General features: G+C 42.7%; 2 protein-coding genes across 6 annotated transcripts in view; one reads left to right on the top strand and one right to left on the bottom strand.

The window, feature by feature from the left end:
- Positions 1-15600, top strand: part of CAMKV (CaM kinase like vesicle associated) — a 60021-nt gene that overhangs the window by 17727 nt on the left and 26694 nt on the right. For 3 of the 4 annotated variants that reach the window (XM_075183896.1, XM_075183898.1, XM_075183897.1), the window contains exons 2-4: positions 11182-11283; positions 13495-13626; positions 14644-14718. In XM_075183896.1, the coding sequence (XP_075039997.1) occupies positions 11189-11283; positions 13495-13626; positions 14644-14718 (302 nt within the window). In that variant the 5' untranslated portion in view covers positions 11182-11188. The remainder of the gene's footprint in view (positions 1-11181; positions 11284-13494; positions 13627-14643; positions 14719-15600) is intronic. The other variant, XM_075183899.1, reaches the window with a different exon arrangement.
- The window catches only part of LOC142099920 (uncharacterized), a 263337-nt gene that overhangs the window by 225562 nt on the left and 22175 nt on the right, over positions 1-15600 (bottom strand). The window lies entirely within an intron of this gene.

The following is a 15600-nucleotide window of genomic DNA, read 5'->3' as shown; positions in this document are numbered from 1 at the left end:
CTTTTTATGCTGAAACCTTGGTGTTTTGTCCAGATTATTTGATTTCTGTATTTTGAACCATTTTAAGACTTGTGGGATGTTGGGGAGCAGTTGTATTGTACACATTATTTGCTCCCCTCTACTCTCGTTTTCTACTGACTGTTTGTCATCATGTGTTCCCTACTGATACATTATCCTCCTTTTACCATTCATTCCAGTATTTTCTTCTTTTGCTTGTTTTTCTCGTTATCATCAACACCTGCCAATCCCACGTTCCTGGATTTTACAGCTGTTTCACCTCGGATATTATAATATTACGTTTTGTGGGTTTATACCCTTTCCCCTCTGCCCCCCTCCATGTATAACTAGAACACAATATACTGAGGGAAACAGGTAAATACAATTATTTATCTCTCACTCAGCCGCCTCTATGAATGGCATCTGCCCCAGCTCCCCGCTACATAATGATTTGGAAGTATAATTATTGTTATTGAAGATAAATAAACTTAGCTACGGCTGCCAGATAGGAGCGTAGGAAGTGCCGAGAGGGTACAAATGATGCCCAGGGCGGTCGCATATCTCAGCCCAGCAGGAGGAACTGATAATTGTCTCAATATAACGATATTATGCATGTCCTAATTGTAACCTGGAACCCACTGTCTTTAAATATTTACGATTTACAAATAGAGCATAAAGTTATCCTGTAAATGTGGCAAATCACTGGGGCAACTGTGAGTGGTAAGAAATAACTTATCTGCACATATATATATATATATATGTGCAAATTCTGCCTTTCTTCTGAATAGGAGTAATACAGAGAGAGGATTCATATACACATTTCTCCTTTGACAAAGAATCCAAAAACGATTATCAAATGTATTTCCCACACATATAACAAGATCTGTCCTGAACTAATCACCATCCAATGTTTTTCTGGATAGGCCGTTAAAGTATCTTAATTTACATCCAACCAACGTTACAATCCCCCTTCATTAGAAATGTTTCTTTACACATTATTATGTGGACGTGATTTCTTATTAAACTCTACAAGCCTTCAAAATACAATGTTTTTAAATCTACCGATTCATTCACTAAATTTGCTAGATGAATATAACATTATCACATCTCAGTGCTATTACTGTTTAATTTACAAAACCATGTACAGAACGGAGTGAATATCATGTTAATAAGAAGATGATAGAATTGTTTAGGAAGAGGTTTGTTTCGTTCTACACTTATTACATGATGAGATTGGTATGTCATTACCTTACAGTGTACTGCTCTCCTTCCTATTACATTCTTCATGCTTTATACACAAAACATTATTATTAAACCCATAAATTCATATATAATTCATGTTGTTCTCTTGTGAGTGGAGTCGTTTGCTGAGGAAACAACTATTAAATTACAGCCAGAAGCCCCCTATAGAGCGCACCAGCTCAGCAGGTAGCGCCACGTAAGAACATGCAGCATAAACTCCAATTATGCACAAAAAATTCTAAGACGTAGTGAAAAACTCCATGTAAGACAGTGATGGGATGTAAATATGGTGGTACAATGGTTAGTATTACATATACAAATATAGTGGCACCTTGGTTAGCATTGCTACCTCACAATGCTGATGTCATGAGTTCCATTCCCGACCAGGGACCTATCCGTGTGGAGTTTGTATGTTCTCCCCATGTTTGCATGGATTTCCTTCCTTTTGTGTGTGTGTATGTGTGTGTGGTAGGGATTTAGATTGTAAGCTCCAATGCAGCAGGGACTGAGGTGAATACATATTCCTGTACAGCGCTTCGTAATATGATTGGCGCTATATAACGTAGCAACAATAATAAATACATCTCCATTGATTGGGAGAATAAAATGGGAGTACTCTCCTACCCAAACTATGTGTTATTCAAAAGCCGTATTCAGGAAAAATGTATTTATGTTGCAAAAGATGATTCTTTTATGGAAACCTTGTCGCCCCCGTATAATTCATATTAACACCACAACTGTAAGAATAAAGTTTAGCAGAATTCTGACTGCTCCATTAAATCCTGCGAGTGGTTTGGTGAAAGCGGGCTCTGTGATACCATCACCACTAGGGGCGCTAGTCATCAAAATACTAAACAGCAAAATAGTAAGACGATATAATGTGTTGTTTCCACCGATGTTACGGCTTTGACATATATATTAATGGTGATAACCAGCTCTCACCGGGAAGGTTTTCCCTGTTGATCATTGGCAGAATCTATGGATCATGTATCATCGCTCCATTTATTAATATCTATTTTTTCAGTGACATTGAAAAAATGATTGGTGCTAGTATTTTCTGGGGAGCAAAACAATAGATATGATCTAACTTATATTATATCCACCACTAGATTTTTTTATGTATAAAAACTTTTATTTAACTTTTCATTTTCTTCGTACAGCTCAGTGTTATATTTTGGGCTGTCTGGTCAGAGGGCTAGAAATGTGCCTCTTTGGTGATAGATCCTGGCTGTATTTTCAGTGCATGAGAGCAGATGTCAAAGAGAAAATAAGATTTATAATAAATAGGCTGTTTAGTCATTAGTTAATTAGATAACGACAGATTCGATAATAGCACCTACATAATTTAGGTCTAATTGCTGTCTCTTTCCTAGGTCCCCGATTTTATTGGGGTGGTTTGTGCCATGTTTGGTTGCTCCTGAATGCTCTATATTCAGCTTAAAGTCCCTTCTGTTGAATAATTTGTGTCTAGTTTTAGTAGGGAGTTGATGTCTGTATCATCTCAGTGTGGATCTAGAGTGGGCATGGGTGGTTACGGAGAGTAGAGGAAACAGTATAATCAGGGAATGAAGGACTGACCAGCATTCCCCACCTATAGTGTAAGGTTAATAACTCGTATGTTATAGAACGTTGTAGTACAAGACTAATGTGCTAAAGAGTGGTCACCTTGTCTTTCTGTCAATGTTAACATTTATTTATATGTCGCCTGCATACTCCGTAGCGCTATACACAACGGATAACCAGGCCTGCCCTGGGGGGTGAGAGCAGGGGTGAGTATTATCCAGTGACGATGTCCAGGGTCCACAAAGCAGCTAGAGAGAGTGTTATATGATTTCTACATCTGGTGATATTAGTAACCGCATATATTTCTGGGGTGATTATCTGACATGTTCCTACATAATTGCAGCATGGCTTTGTATTGCTCAGAGTTTATTCTACATTTATTCTGCAGGAATATTTTATAACATCGAGTTCTGTCTTCATGTATACATATGATAATGTATCCCCTGCGGTATATTAGTAGTGGCGTTCTGTGACCATCTGAGGCCAGATTCTAATGAGCACTAGAGTGATGACATCAGAGCTCATTGATTATAAGATATGACATCGGAGCTCTCAGTTTATACAGTTGTTATATACATCAGGCCAGACATATATTAGCATCGCATTTGAATATAACAAGACTGATACTAAAAAAAGAAAACATCCACTAGGAAGATGCTTAGAATAACATGTAACTCGCGCACACAGCATCGTTCAGGTATTTGCTCTGTAATTTAACCCGTTCTGCGCTTGCAGTGAAATGTAGATGGAAATAACATAGATGTTGGCAATGTTACAGCAATAGGAAACGTTGGATGTTGTGTCGCTCCTCAGTTTGGAAAACGGATTTTGAAACAGAAAATGCAGCAAGTTGGTCTTAAAACGTGTTTGTGAATAACATCTTAGCAGTTATCGGTAAACCACTGTTCCTGTGTTTTATTACACACTAGAATTACGTTTTACAAACAAAACCGCCAGTGTTATTTCCTCTGTTAGCAATATGAGGAGACGGCACCAGTCTGTACGAGGGAGGGGCAAACAGTTGTGTATGCGTCAGTAACAATGCAGCATTCTGTTCTGTTACTAGAGTGTCAGTAAATGTTATAGAGTAACAGCTACACTGCCAAGTGCTAGAAGTTACAGGTAGATACAGGACCTAACTACAAGGTGCTTCCTTCTTGCCAATATAAAGGCTACTGTATTATTATTACCGTTTATTTATAAGGCACCATAATAATCTACATCGCCGTACAGTATGGAGCATATTGCAGAGATGTAGGGTAACTGGCCATACAAGAGGCATAGTACATACAGTACAAGACATTATAGAGACGGTATATAACCTGCAGGTGTGCGCTACAAGGCCACAGACAGCAGGACAGGAGGAGGGCCTTGGTCATGAGAGCTTACAGTCTAATGGGGATGGGCTCAGATAGCATAAATTAGATAACTGCATAGAAGAAGGGGTGAATAAGAAAAGTACCCTAAACCTAAGACTAACACGGTGTTAGATGAGTTACTATCTGTATGTATGTATCACAGGGATGTTATAGTGTAGACAAAACCAAGGTTAAAAGCAAAGACCTTTCCTGTAAACACCTACTGTGTATTTAGTGATGGCTGTTATGTAATAAAACAGTGCACAGTGCAGCAGCCAATCAGTGATGAGCTTTACATGGTAGACAATGACAATCACAATATGTGTGATTATTATTAGAGATGTTCACTGACCCCCGTGTTCTGGTTTTGGTTGTGGATCTGGATTAACTTTGTGTTTTGGTTTTGGCAAAACCGTCCTTTCGTGTTAAAATCCCTTTTTTTTTTTTTGCTAAAAATCACATAATTTTGCTCTTTTTTCCCCCTACATTATTATTAACCTCAATAACACTAATTTCCAGTCAATTTTGACCACCTCACAGATCACAATATTATTTTCATACACCTTCAGACAAAGACTGCAGCGACCTGGCTGGATGGTAAGTGACAGAGCAATGACTCAAACACACTGCAGTTCATAGCACATCTAGGACACATTGACACACAGCAGTGGCAGAGAGGAAAAGTGGTGCAAGATGGAATTGTCCTTGGGCCCTTCCACCCACCCTTTTGTAAGATATTGAAAAGGACACGTACAGTTTAACAAATCAAGCCATGAAGCGACAAGCAGTGCCACTTTTATTGCTGAAGTATTTGGTTTGTTTGGGCCCCCACAAAACAAGTTACCAATAGCTTAGCTGCCTTAAGCCTAACAGTGCTGTCAATGAAATCTACATTATTAAACCTTGTCTGATCATCCTGCATCTTTAATCTCTTTCTCCTCTCTGGATACCTCCCTCTCATCCCTCAAGAACTGCCAAACTTATATAGACACAGGAATGGATATTACAATTGGAGTGGCAATAGATCTGCTTCAGACAGACTGTGACACGGAATATGTGGGCAGCATGGAATCGGTCATGTTGGAATACGCTGCATTGAACAGAGATTTCAACCAATATATGGACGCAGTTGAGGAGGCTGTACTTAAGTTAAAACATGACCCACCGGATGAAATCCCGGATTTAAGAGAGCTTGTACACGAGAGATACACTGCGCTTCAGAAGAATAATACAGAGGAGGACCTGAGGCAGGACGATACATTTCAAAATTTAACGAATAGCTAAGAGACCTGAGAAAACAAATAGGTGTGTCACTGGCTCCTGCAGGCTAAGCTTTGGAAGATGATGACGAGGAGATCGCCGTCACCCTGAGCACATGGCCGGTACAGTGAAACTGAGAATGAATCATGAAATCAGTTATTGGTTCATTTGATCGCTCCACCCATTCCTTGGATAACTGTGTTAAGTCTACAGCTAATACATGGACAGTGTGAAGCGGGCGGTCATGTACAAGGAGCCCCTCAAAGGTGGGAAAGGGATCCCCACCATGCTGCGAGCCTTCTTTGTCTGCCACTGCATCCGCAGAACTCTTATTGAAAAGAACATTTGCTCTGCTGGGAAGTCCATGTCTCGGTTTTTCCTCCTGCCTCTTTGGAGGACCCTTGGTTGGGACAAGTGGGACAGCTCCTTCCCTTACAATTCGACTACACCTTGGTTTTACCTGGATGTTGGACAATTTGTGAGGGAGCACCATCTAGAGCAGTGATGGCTAACCTGTGACACTCCAGGTGTTGTGAAACTACAAGCCCCAGCATGCTTTGCGAGTAGATAACTAGCTGATAGCTGGCAGAGCATGCTGGGACTTGTAGTTTCACAACACATGGAGTGTCACAGGTTAGCCATCACTGATCTAGAGGGACTTAAACCAGACTTGTGGAAGCCAAAAACTGTCCACAAGCTTATCAGAGCTAAAGACATTATGAAGTCTGTTTCAGGGCTCCCTGCTGCAACAACAAAATACGTGTGGGAGAATGTGGCCTCTAAGAGGCTGACTAATAGGCATAAAGACATTGCATGGATGGCTATCCAGGGAGGTCTGCCCCTCAGGACATTCATGCACTCCTGGAACCACTGCCCCTTCTTCATCACCAGAAGGGAAACAGCGCAGGGTATTTTTTGGGACTGCCCCACTGCACAGGCACTGTTGGATGCCTTGCAACATGAACTTAAGGACAGTGTTCCCAGAACTTGCCTTTCATACCATTCGGTATTTTATGGATTATTTCCTGGGACCCACACCATTGGGGCAATCCAGGAGGTCTCGCGCCTTGAACTGATTTAAGGACGCTATTTGGCTTGCCAGGAATCGCGCAATCTTGAAAAGGGAGAAGATGACCATACAGGACTGGCGCAGGCTGAGCCCAGCCTGCTAAGAGACTATGACACCATTGACAGTCCTGAAGAAGAGGAAGATGATTCATTTTCTGTCTCCCTCTTCTCCTTCTCCCCCTATGTGTCTGTTTATTTAATTAAACCTTGGGCTTGTGTCTCCCCCTCCAACCTATTCCCCATCACGGTTTGAAGTTTTGTTGAATGTCTTGCCTTAATTTATGCACCCTTCCTTATATTTGTGTATGTCTCAATAAAGCTTCGGTCTTCTGTGTACTGCTGTGAATCCATTTTGATAACACAGTACAATGTGACTGCAGTCAACCAAGCCTGCCAGCCCTATTATTTCTATTTCAGCAATGACAACTAGCAATGGAGCTCTCCTGTTTGTGTGTTACCTATATAACACCATACAATGTGACTACAGATTTAGACCAAGTGTGCCAGCACTATTATTTGTATTTCAGCAATGATAATTAGCAATAGAGCTCTCCTCTTTGTATGTTACCTATATAACACAGTACAATGTGACTGCAGATTTAGAAGATCAAGCCTGCCAGCTCTATTATTTCTATTTCAGCATTGACAATTAGCAATATAGCAATTGAGCTCTCCTCTTTGTGTGTTACCTATATAACACAGTACAATGTGACTGTAGATTTAGAAGACCAAGCCTGCCAGGCTATTATTTCTATTTCAGCTATGACAATTAGCAGTGGAGCAATGGAGCTCTCCTGAATGTCACTGGAGACTTTGAAGAACACTGCTACCCCCTCCTCTCTCTTTTCTACCTATGACTCCCTCCAACTGCACTAGAGACTGCTAAGAACTGTGCTACCCCTTCTGTGTCTCTCTGTGAAATAGCTTTGGATCGCCGTGGAGGGCGGTACTTATAGAATCCAAACTCGCGAGACCCGATGGCGTAACAATGACATTTTGCCTCGTTTTCAATTCCGAGGGCGCGCAAAAGGGCTCGGTACTCAGATCTCGGAACCGAGCCTGAGCATCTCTAATTATTTTGGGTTAATACAATGTATAAGTGATATAAATACCACATAACGTGCTGTCTGTTCTCTGCGGTGCAACAATCTTTTTACAGTGAAATCACACAACAGAATCCACTGATAACAGAACGAGTCTGGCGCTTGTGTTTCTTAGTAAATGATTCTAGAACTGCAGTTATTATTCAGGTAGGAAGTTTCTCCACCAGGATTCCTTCCCTTTAAGAACCCACTTCAGAACCTGCTCATAACTATGACGTAACTGATATTATTTGTTAACAACTAGTGACGTAATGTTACAGTATCAGATATAACCATTATGTTACCTTGTAAATGCTGCCTGAATTGTGGACATTATAGTACTCATTAATGGTTCCCAGTGTGCTGTACATGTTGCTGTCTGCCTGCATGTTATTCCCTCCCTGGTTTTCTAGTTGGTTAATAAGTAAAATACAAATAATTCACTCAATACACGTAATACAGCTGCCTGAATACTGCAAAGACCGACAAGCAAAAGGACGCGGAAGACAAAGCACACAGATAAGAGGACAACTACTATGAATAAAATATGACCCGACTGGAAGTCACGTGGCTGCGCACTCACATTTACTAAAGGTAGAAAGAGCTTTGATGAAGACATCCTCCGATGGGGTCCTCTCCGCAGGCCGCCTCTCAAAGGCAAGGCAGACAATTGAGAAATAAATCAAGTGAAACTGACACTGTAGCCACAAATGTAAAACCAGAGATTGGAAGTAACAAAGAGATAACAAGGCTGAGAAATGTGAAAGTCACAGCACGATGGTCATTAGTACAGCATCATGTGAGGAGCCCCAATATCCCCCTCCCCACCCCATAGGAGCGCTAGTGTCAGGTCAATAAGATCCTGCATTAAGACTATCTGTGATCCCCCAGATAGAATAGAAAGACCTCAGTGCACCCTCAGACCACTTTGCTTCACCTGAGGGTAACAAGACACAACAATAATTTTCCACCGATATAAAGATTGCTGTATGAGGGTCTCTTACCATGTTAGAAGCTTACAGCTCTGTCTTATGATTACTGCAGTACAATATGGGCTGATAGAGGATAGATTGGGAGTTACCGCTTAGGACTGGGGTAATGTTAGCAGTATGTAAGGGTTACAATATTCATTGTAACTTAGAGCCCAGGAATCACCTTTGAATGGAACCCACCTCTCTAAACAAGGGGTCTCCAATTAACAAGCTCCTTTAGGACTTATTCTGGAAGTCTGATGGTGGCCCCCTGGCCTGCTGGGGCCCGGGAATAATGCCCCCTAGTACATTGGATCTGTGTGTATCTGAATACAGCGTCCGGTTGCTTTTGTACCTGAACTTGACATAGTTCTTTATTTTATGCATTTATCTCCAGCAGATCCCAAAGGATATTTCCATATACAGCAACATTCACCCTTTGGGCACTTCATGGCCAAATACATTCAGTTAAATATTTATGTATTATATATTTACCAATCCACTGTGCTGCGTCTACATGTTTCTGGGCGCTCTCTGTGCGCCTCTGTTCTCCACCGCGCAATATCATTTATTCCACTACTTCTGTATCAGTTGCTCTGCACATCACTTAGAATGTAAGCTCATTTGGGCAGAATCGTCTTTACCTTCTGTTTCATGACATACAATGTCCCGATTTGAGGGCTTTGCCTCGCTGTCCACCCGTGGACATGTTTATTCCGCTGTCCCACCCGTGGACATGTTTATTCCGCTGTCCCACCCGTGGACATGTTTATTCCGCTGTCCCACCCGTGGACATGTTTATTCCGCTGTCCCACCCGTGGACATGTTTATTCCGCTGTCCCACCCGTGGACATGTTTATTCCGCTGTCCCACCCGTGGACATGTTTATTCCGCTGTCCCACCCGTGGACATGTTTATTCCGCTGTCCCACCCGTGGACATGTTTGTATATATTACAAGGCTTAATATGAATGATATTTAATAAATACAACTGTTCTTGTGATTCTGCTGTTCGCACCCTGAGCTCTCCTCAGTATAGTCTCATATAAAGACCTGGCACCATGTATGAATCAGGAACAGATTATAAAACTGTAACAGCTAAATCCCCCCAGACAGATTGGACACCCCTTATAAATACGGTCTCGTGGTCCTGCGCAGATGATCTATTTTTCTGTTGAAGGTAAGAGATCGGAGACGCTGACATCATGAAATACTGTCCTGGTCTCACTGACATATTCCACATTCTGGCCACTATGTACTTTGACTCCTGTTCCCTATTTTCTGTGCCGTTTTGTTTGTTGTTACCTATGTGTCATTAATGTGCTCATATAATAATATTTTACACTTAATGTTACCTGTCTATCAGAGCTAGAATTGTCCTGAAATGCATATTAACCTATAGCAGTTTATTTGATACCCTATGGGATCGCAGACCCTATGCTGGTCTATCCAGCAGCGCAGAAGTTAATCCTAGAGGTAGTAAAGCTTCTCTCCCCCTAAGTGCTTGTCTTCCAGGTCAGTGAGCGTACAGCCCCTGCGTGCTGTCACTATGCATCGCTCTGCGGGTGTACAGTGCTCTGCTCCTGGGGGAATGCATGCAGAGCAAACCGCTCTCACTTATACTGCAAACAAAATAACACAGCTACATCCTAATGCGATCTCCAATCTCTCTGTCTTATCCTACCTTTATATATAGGTAGGTAGATAAATAGATAGGTAGCAGATCACTCCAAGAGTTACTCTATGGACCACTGTTTTATCTATATAGGTTGCTCCTAACCGGAACGCCAGGATGAGGTCTGAGATCAGAAAGCTCCAATTATGTCTACACTGCACTGTGGCAGGAGACCCTGATCGATGCTTTCTTCATTGACCAGTCTTGGTGTCCTTCACATTGGGGGACGCTCAGACAATCACCTGACCCCACACATGGTAAAGGCATTGGTTATACTTCTTGAGACCCAGTTAGTAACTTCTATTACTGGAACAAAGGCTAACCTATATCACTGAAGGCCAGGATATACAACATACAAGGCCATAGTCTCCATATGGCTGACTCCACTCCTTACTATTTATATAAACACTGCATCAAATATTATATCCAGCCATCAGACAACGTCCCCATCCACACAGCACATATGGTTATAGGGGCATCACTGAGCAATGTGCCGAAATCAACGGAGGGCTGGCAAATTTTAGCCCAGGGGGCAACACTTGTCTCAGCAGCCTATTTTAAAGGCACAAAATGCAGATGGCGAAGTGACCTAGCCCAAGGTAGCGCACTATGGGACCGGCCAGGGGGGCAGATGCACCCCCTGCCCCCCCAGTCCAGCCTGCCCCAGGCTGCAATCTATACACAACCTTACCCAACTCAGGTGTAGGCTAGGCACAAATAACTGGAAGGGTCCGGAGATCACTTGTGTTACCTGCAGCCCGGGGTGAGGTCCAACAGCTTGGTCTGGCTAAACGAGATAAAATATTAAGAGGTGCACTGTGGTTTTTTTCCTTGAGAGATGAAGTGTCACTTATATTATTGTATTATATATTGTGTAATCCTGAACTCAGGATTAAAATAGTGAACAAGACAGAATCTAAGTGGATTGCTATACAGTATACGTTACACTGTCCTTTTTCTGTGCAGCCGGGCAATGCCGTTTGGATGTGTGACTTTAGGTGACAAGAAGGATTACAATCAACCCACAGAAGTGAGCGACAGATATGACCTGGGTCAGCTCATCAAGACGTAAGTATGAGACGATGAACCTGACAACACTTGTATGGAGTCAGCCTCTCTTTCCACAGACAGATTATATACTCAATAAAATCACAAGCAATTATAGGGCGGTGGACAATCATCTTGCAGATATGACTTACCTGAATATAATAAACATAATTACATACATGGATAGTCATGAGCTAGCAATACAGTTAGCAGGATAGCGGTACAAATTTCAAACAAAACATCAGAAGTCATAACATCTAGGTGGTACGAGGTGGACAGACATGAGACAAAGGGTAGGGAGGACCCAGCCTGTGAGAGCTTACATTCTAGAGGGAGGGGGTATGAGAGGCAGTAGGTGTAGAGAGGACATGAGTGGATGTTGTGGACAGAGGAAGTAGAGGGAGTGGATATGAGGACGGAAGGGTAGGCAAGCATGAAAAGGTGAGTTTTGAGGGAGTGTTTGAAAAATTGTAGGTTGGGAGAAAGGTAGGACGAGGCAAGGAGTTCTATAGGTAGAGAGCGGCACAGGAAAAGACGGGAGTGGGAGGAGGTTATAAGAGAGGAAGAGGGTTGAACAACAGGAGTGGAGCAGAGTGGTCAAGCTGGGGCGTATTTTGTCAGAGACGTATGGAGGGGAAGTGTTTTGTCAGCCTCCATCTACACAGACATACTCTATACTCAGCTCTTGTGTCAGCGTCTATGTGCTCAGCACTTGTCAGCCTTCATGTCGCCCTCTCTTTACAGAGACAGGCTATATACTCAATCAGTCACACTCTGGGTGTCAGCCTCCATTTCACACAGACATATACTCAGCTCTTGTGTCAGCCTTTATGAGAAAAGTTGTGATACCTGGAGTGGCCCCAGTATAATAGTAGGGGGTCCCTGAGACTCTGCCCATTATACAAATATAGTAGAAATAATGTAATGATACACTGAGCGGCTGCTGATCCTCCTCTTACACGGGCTATTTATGTATACGTGCCGTTATAGAGGTTCATTCACAGAAGCTACTTTTGGGCATCTATCAAATAAATGAGACAGAGTGAGTGAACCATATGTGATAAAGAAAAGGTAATGACACAAGTGATTGTTATACTCTCAAACATGGACAAGGTGTTATTATAATGCACATCTGATATAGACTATAAACTCTATCTGTAGTGAAGGATGTAATGATATTGTCACATAGTGTATTAGAATGCTCAAGCTGCAGCCCCTACCTGGTGAGCTTCTTAGGTACGAAACAGCAATTCTACCGGCACTTTATAGGGAAACTGTAATTCTACCAACACTTTATAAGGAATGCTCTCTGACAACACTTTATAAGGAATGCTCTCTGACAACACTTTATAGGGAATGCTCTCTGACAACACTTTATAAGGAATGCTCTCAGACAACACTTTATAAGGAATGCTCTCTGACAACACTTTATAAGGAATGCTCTCTGACAACACTTTATAGGGAATGCTCTCTGACAACACTTTATAGGGAATGCTCTCTGACAACACTTTATAAGGAATGCTCTCTGACAACACTTTATAAGGAATGCTCTCTGACAACACTTTATAGGGAATGCTCTCTGACAACACTTTATAGGGAATGCTCTCTGACAACACTTTATAGGGAATGCTCTCTGACAACACTTTATAAGGAATGCTCTCAGACAACACTTTATAAGGAATGCTCTCTGACAACACTTTATAAGGAATGCTCTCAGACAACACTTTATAAGGAATGCTCTCTGACAACACTTTATAGGGAATGCTCTCTGACAACACTTTATAGGGAATGCTCTCTGACAACACTTTATAAGGAATGCTCTCAGACAACACTTTATAAGGAATGCTCTCTGACAACACTTTATAAGGAATGCTCTCAGACAACACTTTATAAGGAATGCTCTCTGACAACACTTTATAGGGAATGCTCTCTGACAACACTTTATAGGGAATGCTCTCTGACAACACTTTATAAGGAATGCTCTCTGACAACACTTTATAAGGAATGCTCTCAGACAACACTTTATAAGGAATGCTCTCTGACAACACTTTATAGGGAATGCTCTCTGACAACACTTTATAGGGAATGCTCTCTGACAACACTTTATAGGGAATGCTCTCTGACGACACTAATTACGGGTGGCCTGGTTTGCATTAGTGACCGTACTATCTGACCTGTGAGGTGAAAGTGATCACTATATCACTCTCTTATCCTGTAAATATTTCTTCCCAGGGAGGAGTTCTGTGAAGTCTTTCGAGCCAAAGAGAAATCTTCTGGGAAACTTTACACTTGCAAAAGATTTTTGAAGAGAGATGGGCGAAAAGTCAGGAAGGCGGCCAAAAATGAGATTAACATCCTGAAAATGTGAGTAAGCGGCCACAAAGGTGATCTGTATGCACAGCTTCATTTCACACTGTCCCCAAAGATGGCCAGTAAGCCGAGTGCACCCGGTTAGCCAAGTGCGCCTCGTAAGCCGAGTGCGCCCTGTAAGCAGAGTGCGCCCCGTAAGCAGAGTGCGACTCGTAAGCAGAGTGTGCCCCGTAAGCAGAGTGCGCCCCGTAAGCAGAATGCGCCATGTAAGCAGAGTGAGCCCTGTAAGCAGTGTGCGCCATGTAAGCAGTGTGCGCCCCGTAAGCAGAGTGCGCCATGTAAGCAGTACACCCTGTAAGCAGTGTGCGCCATGTAAGCAGTGTGCGCCCCGTAAGCAAAGTGCGCCCCGTAAGTAGAGTGCGCCATGTAAGCAGAGTGCGCCCCGTAAGCGAGTGCGCCCTGTAAGCAGAGTGCGCCATGTAAGCAGTGTGAGCCCCGTAAGCAGAGTGTGCCATGTAAGCAGAGTCGCCCCGTAAGCCGAGTGCGCCCGGTAAGCCGAGTGCGCCCCGTAAGCAGAGTGAGCCCCGTAAGCAGAGTGAGCCCCGTAAGCAGAGTGCGCCATGTAAGTAGAGTGCGCCATGTAAGCAGAGTGAGCCCCGTAAGCAGAGTGCGCCATGTAAGTAGAGTGCGCCCCGTAAGCAGAGTGCGCCATGTAAGTAGAGTGCGCCATGTAAGCAGAGTGAGCCCCGTAAGCAGAGTGCGCCCCGTAAGCAGAGTGCGCCCCGTAAGCAGAGTGCACCCCGTAAGCAGAGTGCGCTATGTAAGCAGTGTGCGCCAGGATAGGGCTAATTACCTATTACATTCCAAATAGTTTAATGCTACACAAACAGACAATCTGCTCTTCTAATGTACATCTCACACTATATATAGCACACAGCACCCTTCATTCATATAGTAAAACCACCTGCTACTTCCTGTAAGGAGCAAACAGCATTGAAACTCTTCTAGGAATCACTTTCCATTAATTCTGCTAATCCAGGTCCCTTACTGTATTTATTCTACTTCTTGTAGGGTGAAACACCCCAACATCCTACAGCTGGTCGACGTGTTTGAGACAAAAAAGGAATATTTCATCTTTATGGAGCTGTAAGTTATATGTAAGCTGTTTGTGTAATTTGTCATACATCAGGTAAATGATGAAAAAGGACGATAGTATTTTGGGGATTGGTCAAACCTCCAGGGTTACTGCTGAAATCACCAACAGTAACTGTATAAATGTATTATGATTTAAAGCCGTTTATTTTTTTTTTGACATTGGGTAATATACCTAAAACGTAAAAGGCGCAACACAAGCGTATAAACCATTTAGCAAATTTGAGGGGTCTCTGTATGTCCACTGGGGGTCATTAGCAAAGCACAAAATGGCAGCTCAGCAAACGCAGCTTTCTATTAGCCGAACAATACGCCTATATTTCTACCGGGCCGCATACTTCTGTGGAACAAGATGGCCACATCTGCGGAGGACCAGATGTATCCACAGGCAGAGAGGAAGAATTAGGCGGAGATAAGACATTCGTAGTACAAAGTTCCTAACACAAGCGCACAGCTGCTCCATGTTATCCAGAATTGAGGTTTCTTTTTGCGGAGTGAGGTTAATGTAATGGGATAAAGGGATAGAGAGGGCGTATTATCTGGGAAATGTCTTGTTGCACACGTCAATTTCCACTCCACAAAATGACTTAAACTGGAGGAGATCGTCTCTCATCTGTCTTGCTGTGTGTAAGTCAATGGTTTCATGTAAAGGCTTCTAGTGGAGTAACAGAGGGATTAACTAAAACACTAAGATAGAAACTGTCACTAGTCAGAGAATTCAGATAGTTTACAAAAACTATTACTTAGCTTCGATTTTGCTGCTCTCACAATATGAAACAACATGGTACAAACCTAACGTCTGACACTAGGGGAAGCTCCCACTACACATTATCCGAGTCGCAGCCCAGAATGAGGCTCAACTGCAGACTTCCCATC

The sequence above is a fragment of the Mixophyes fleayi genome, chromosome 8, assembly GCF_038048845.1.
Source record: "Mixophyes fleayi isolate aMixFle1 chromosome 8, aMixFle1.hap1, whole genome shotgun sequence".
In the NCBI taxonomy this organism is placed as follows: domain Eukaryota; kingdom Metazoa; phylum Chordata; class Amphibia; order Anura; family Limnodynastidae; genus Mixophyes; species Mixophyes fleayi.
Note: the sequence above shows the minus strand (reverse complement) of the source record. Positions and strands in the feature narration are given on the sequence as shown.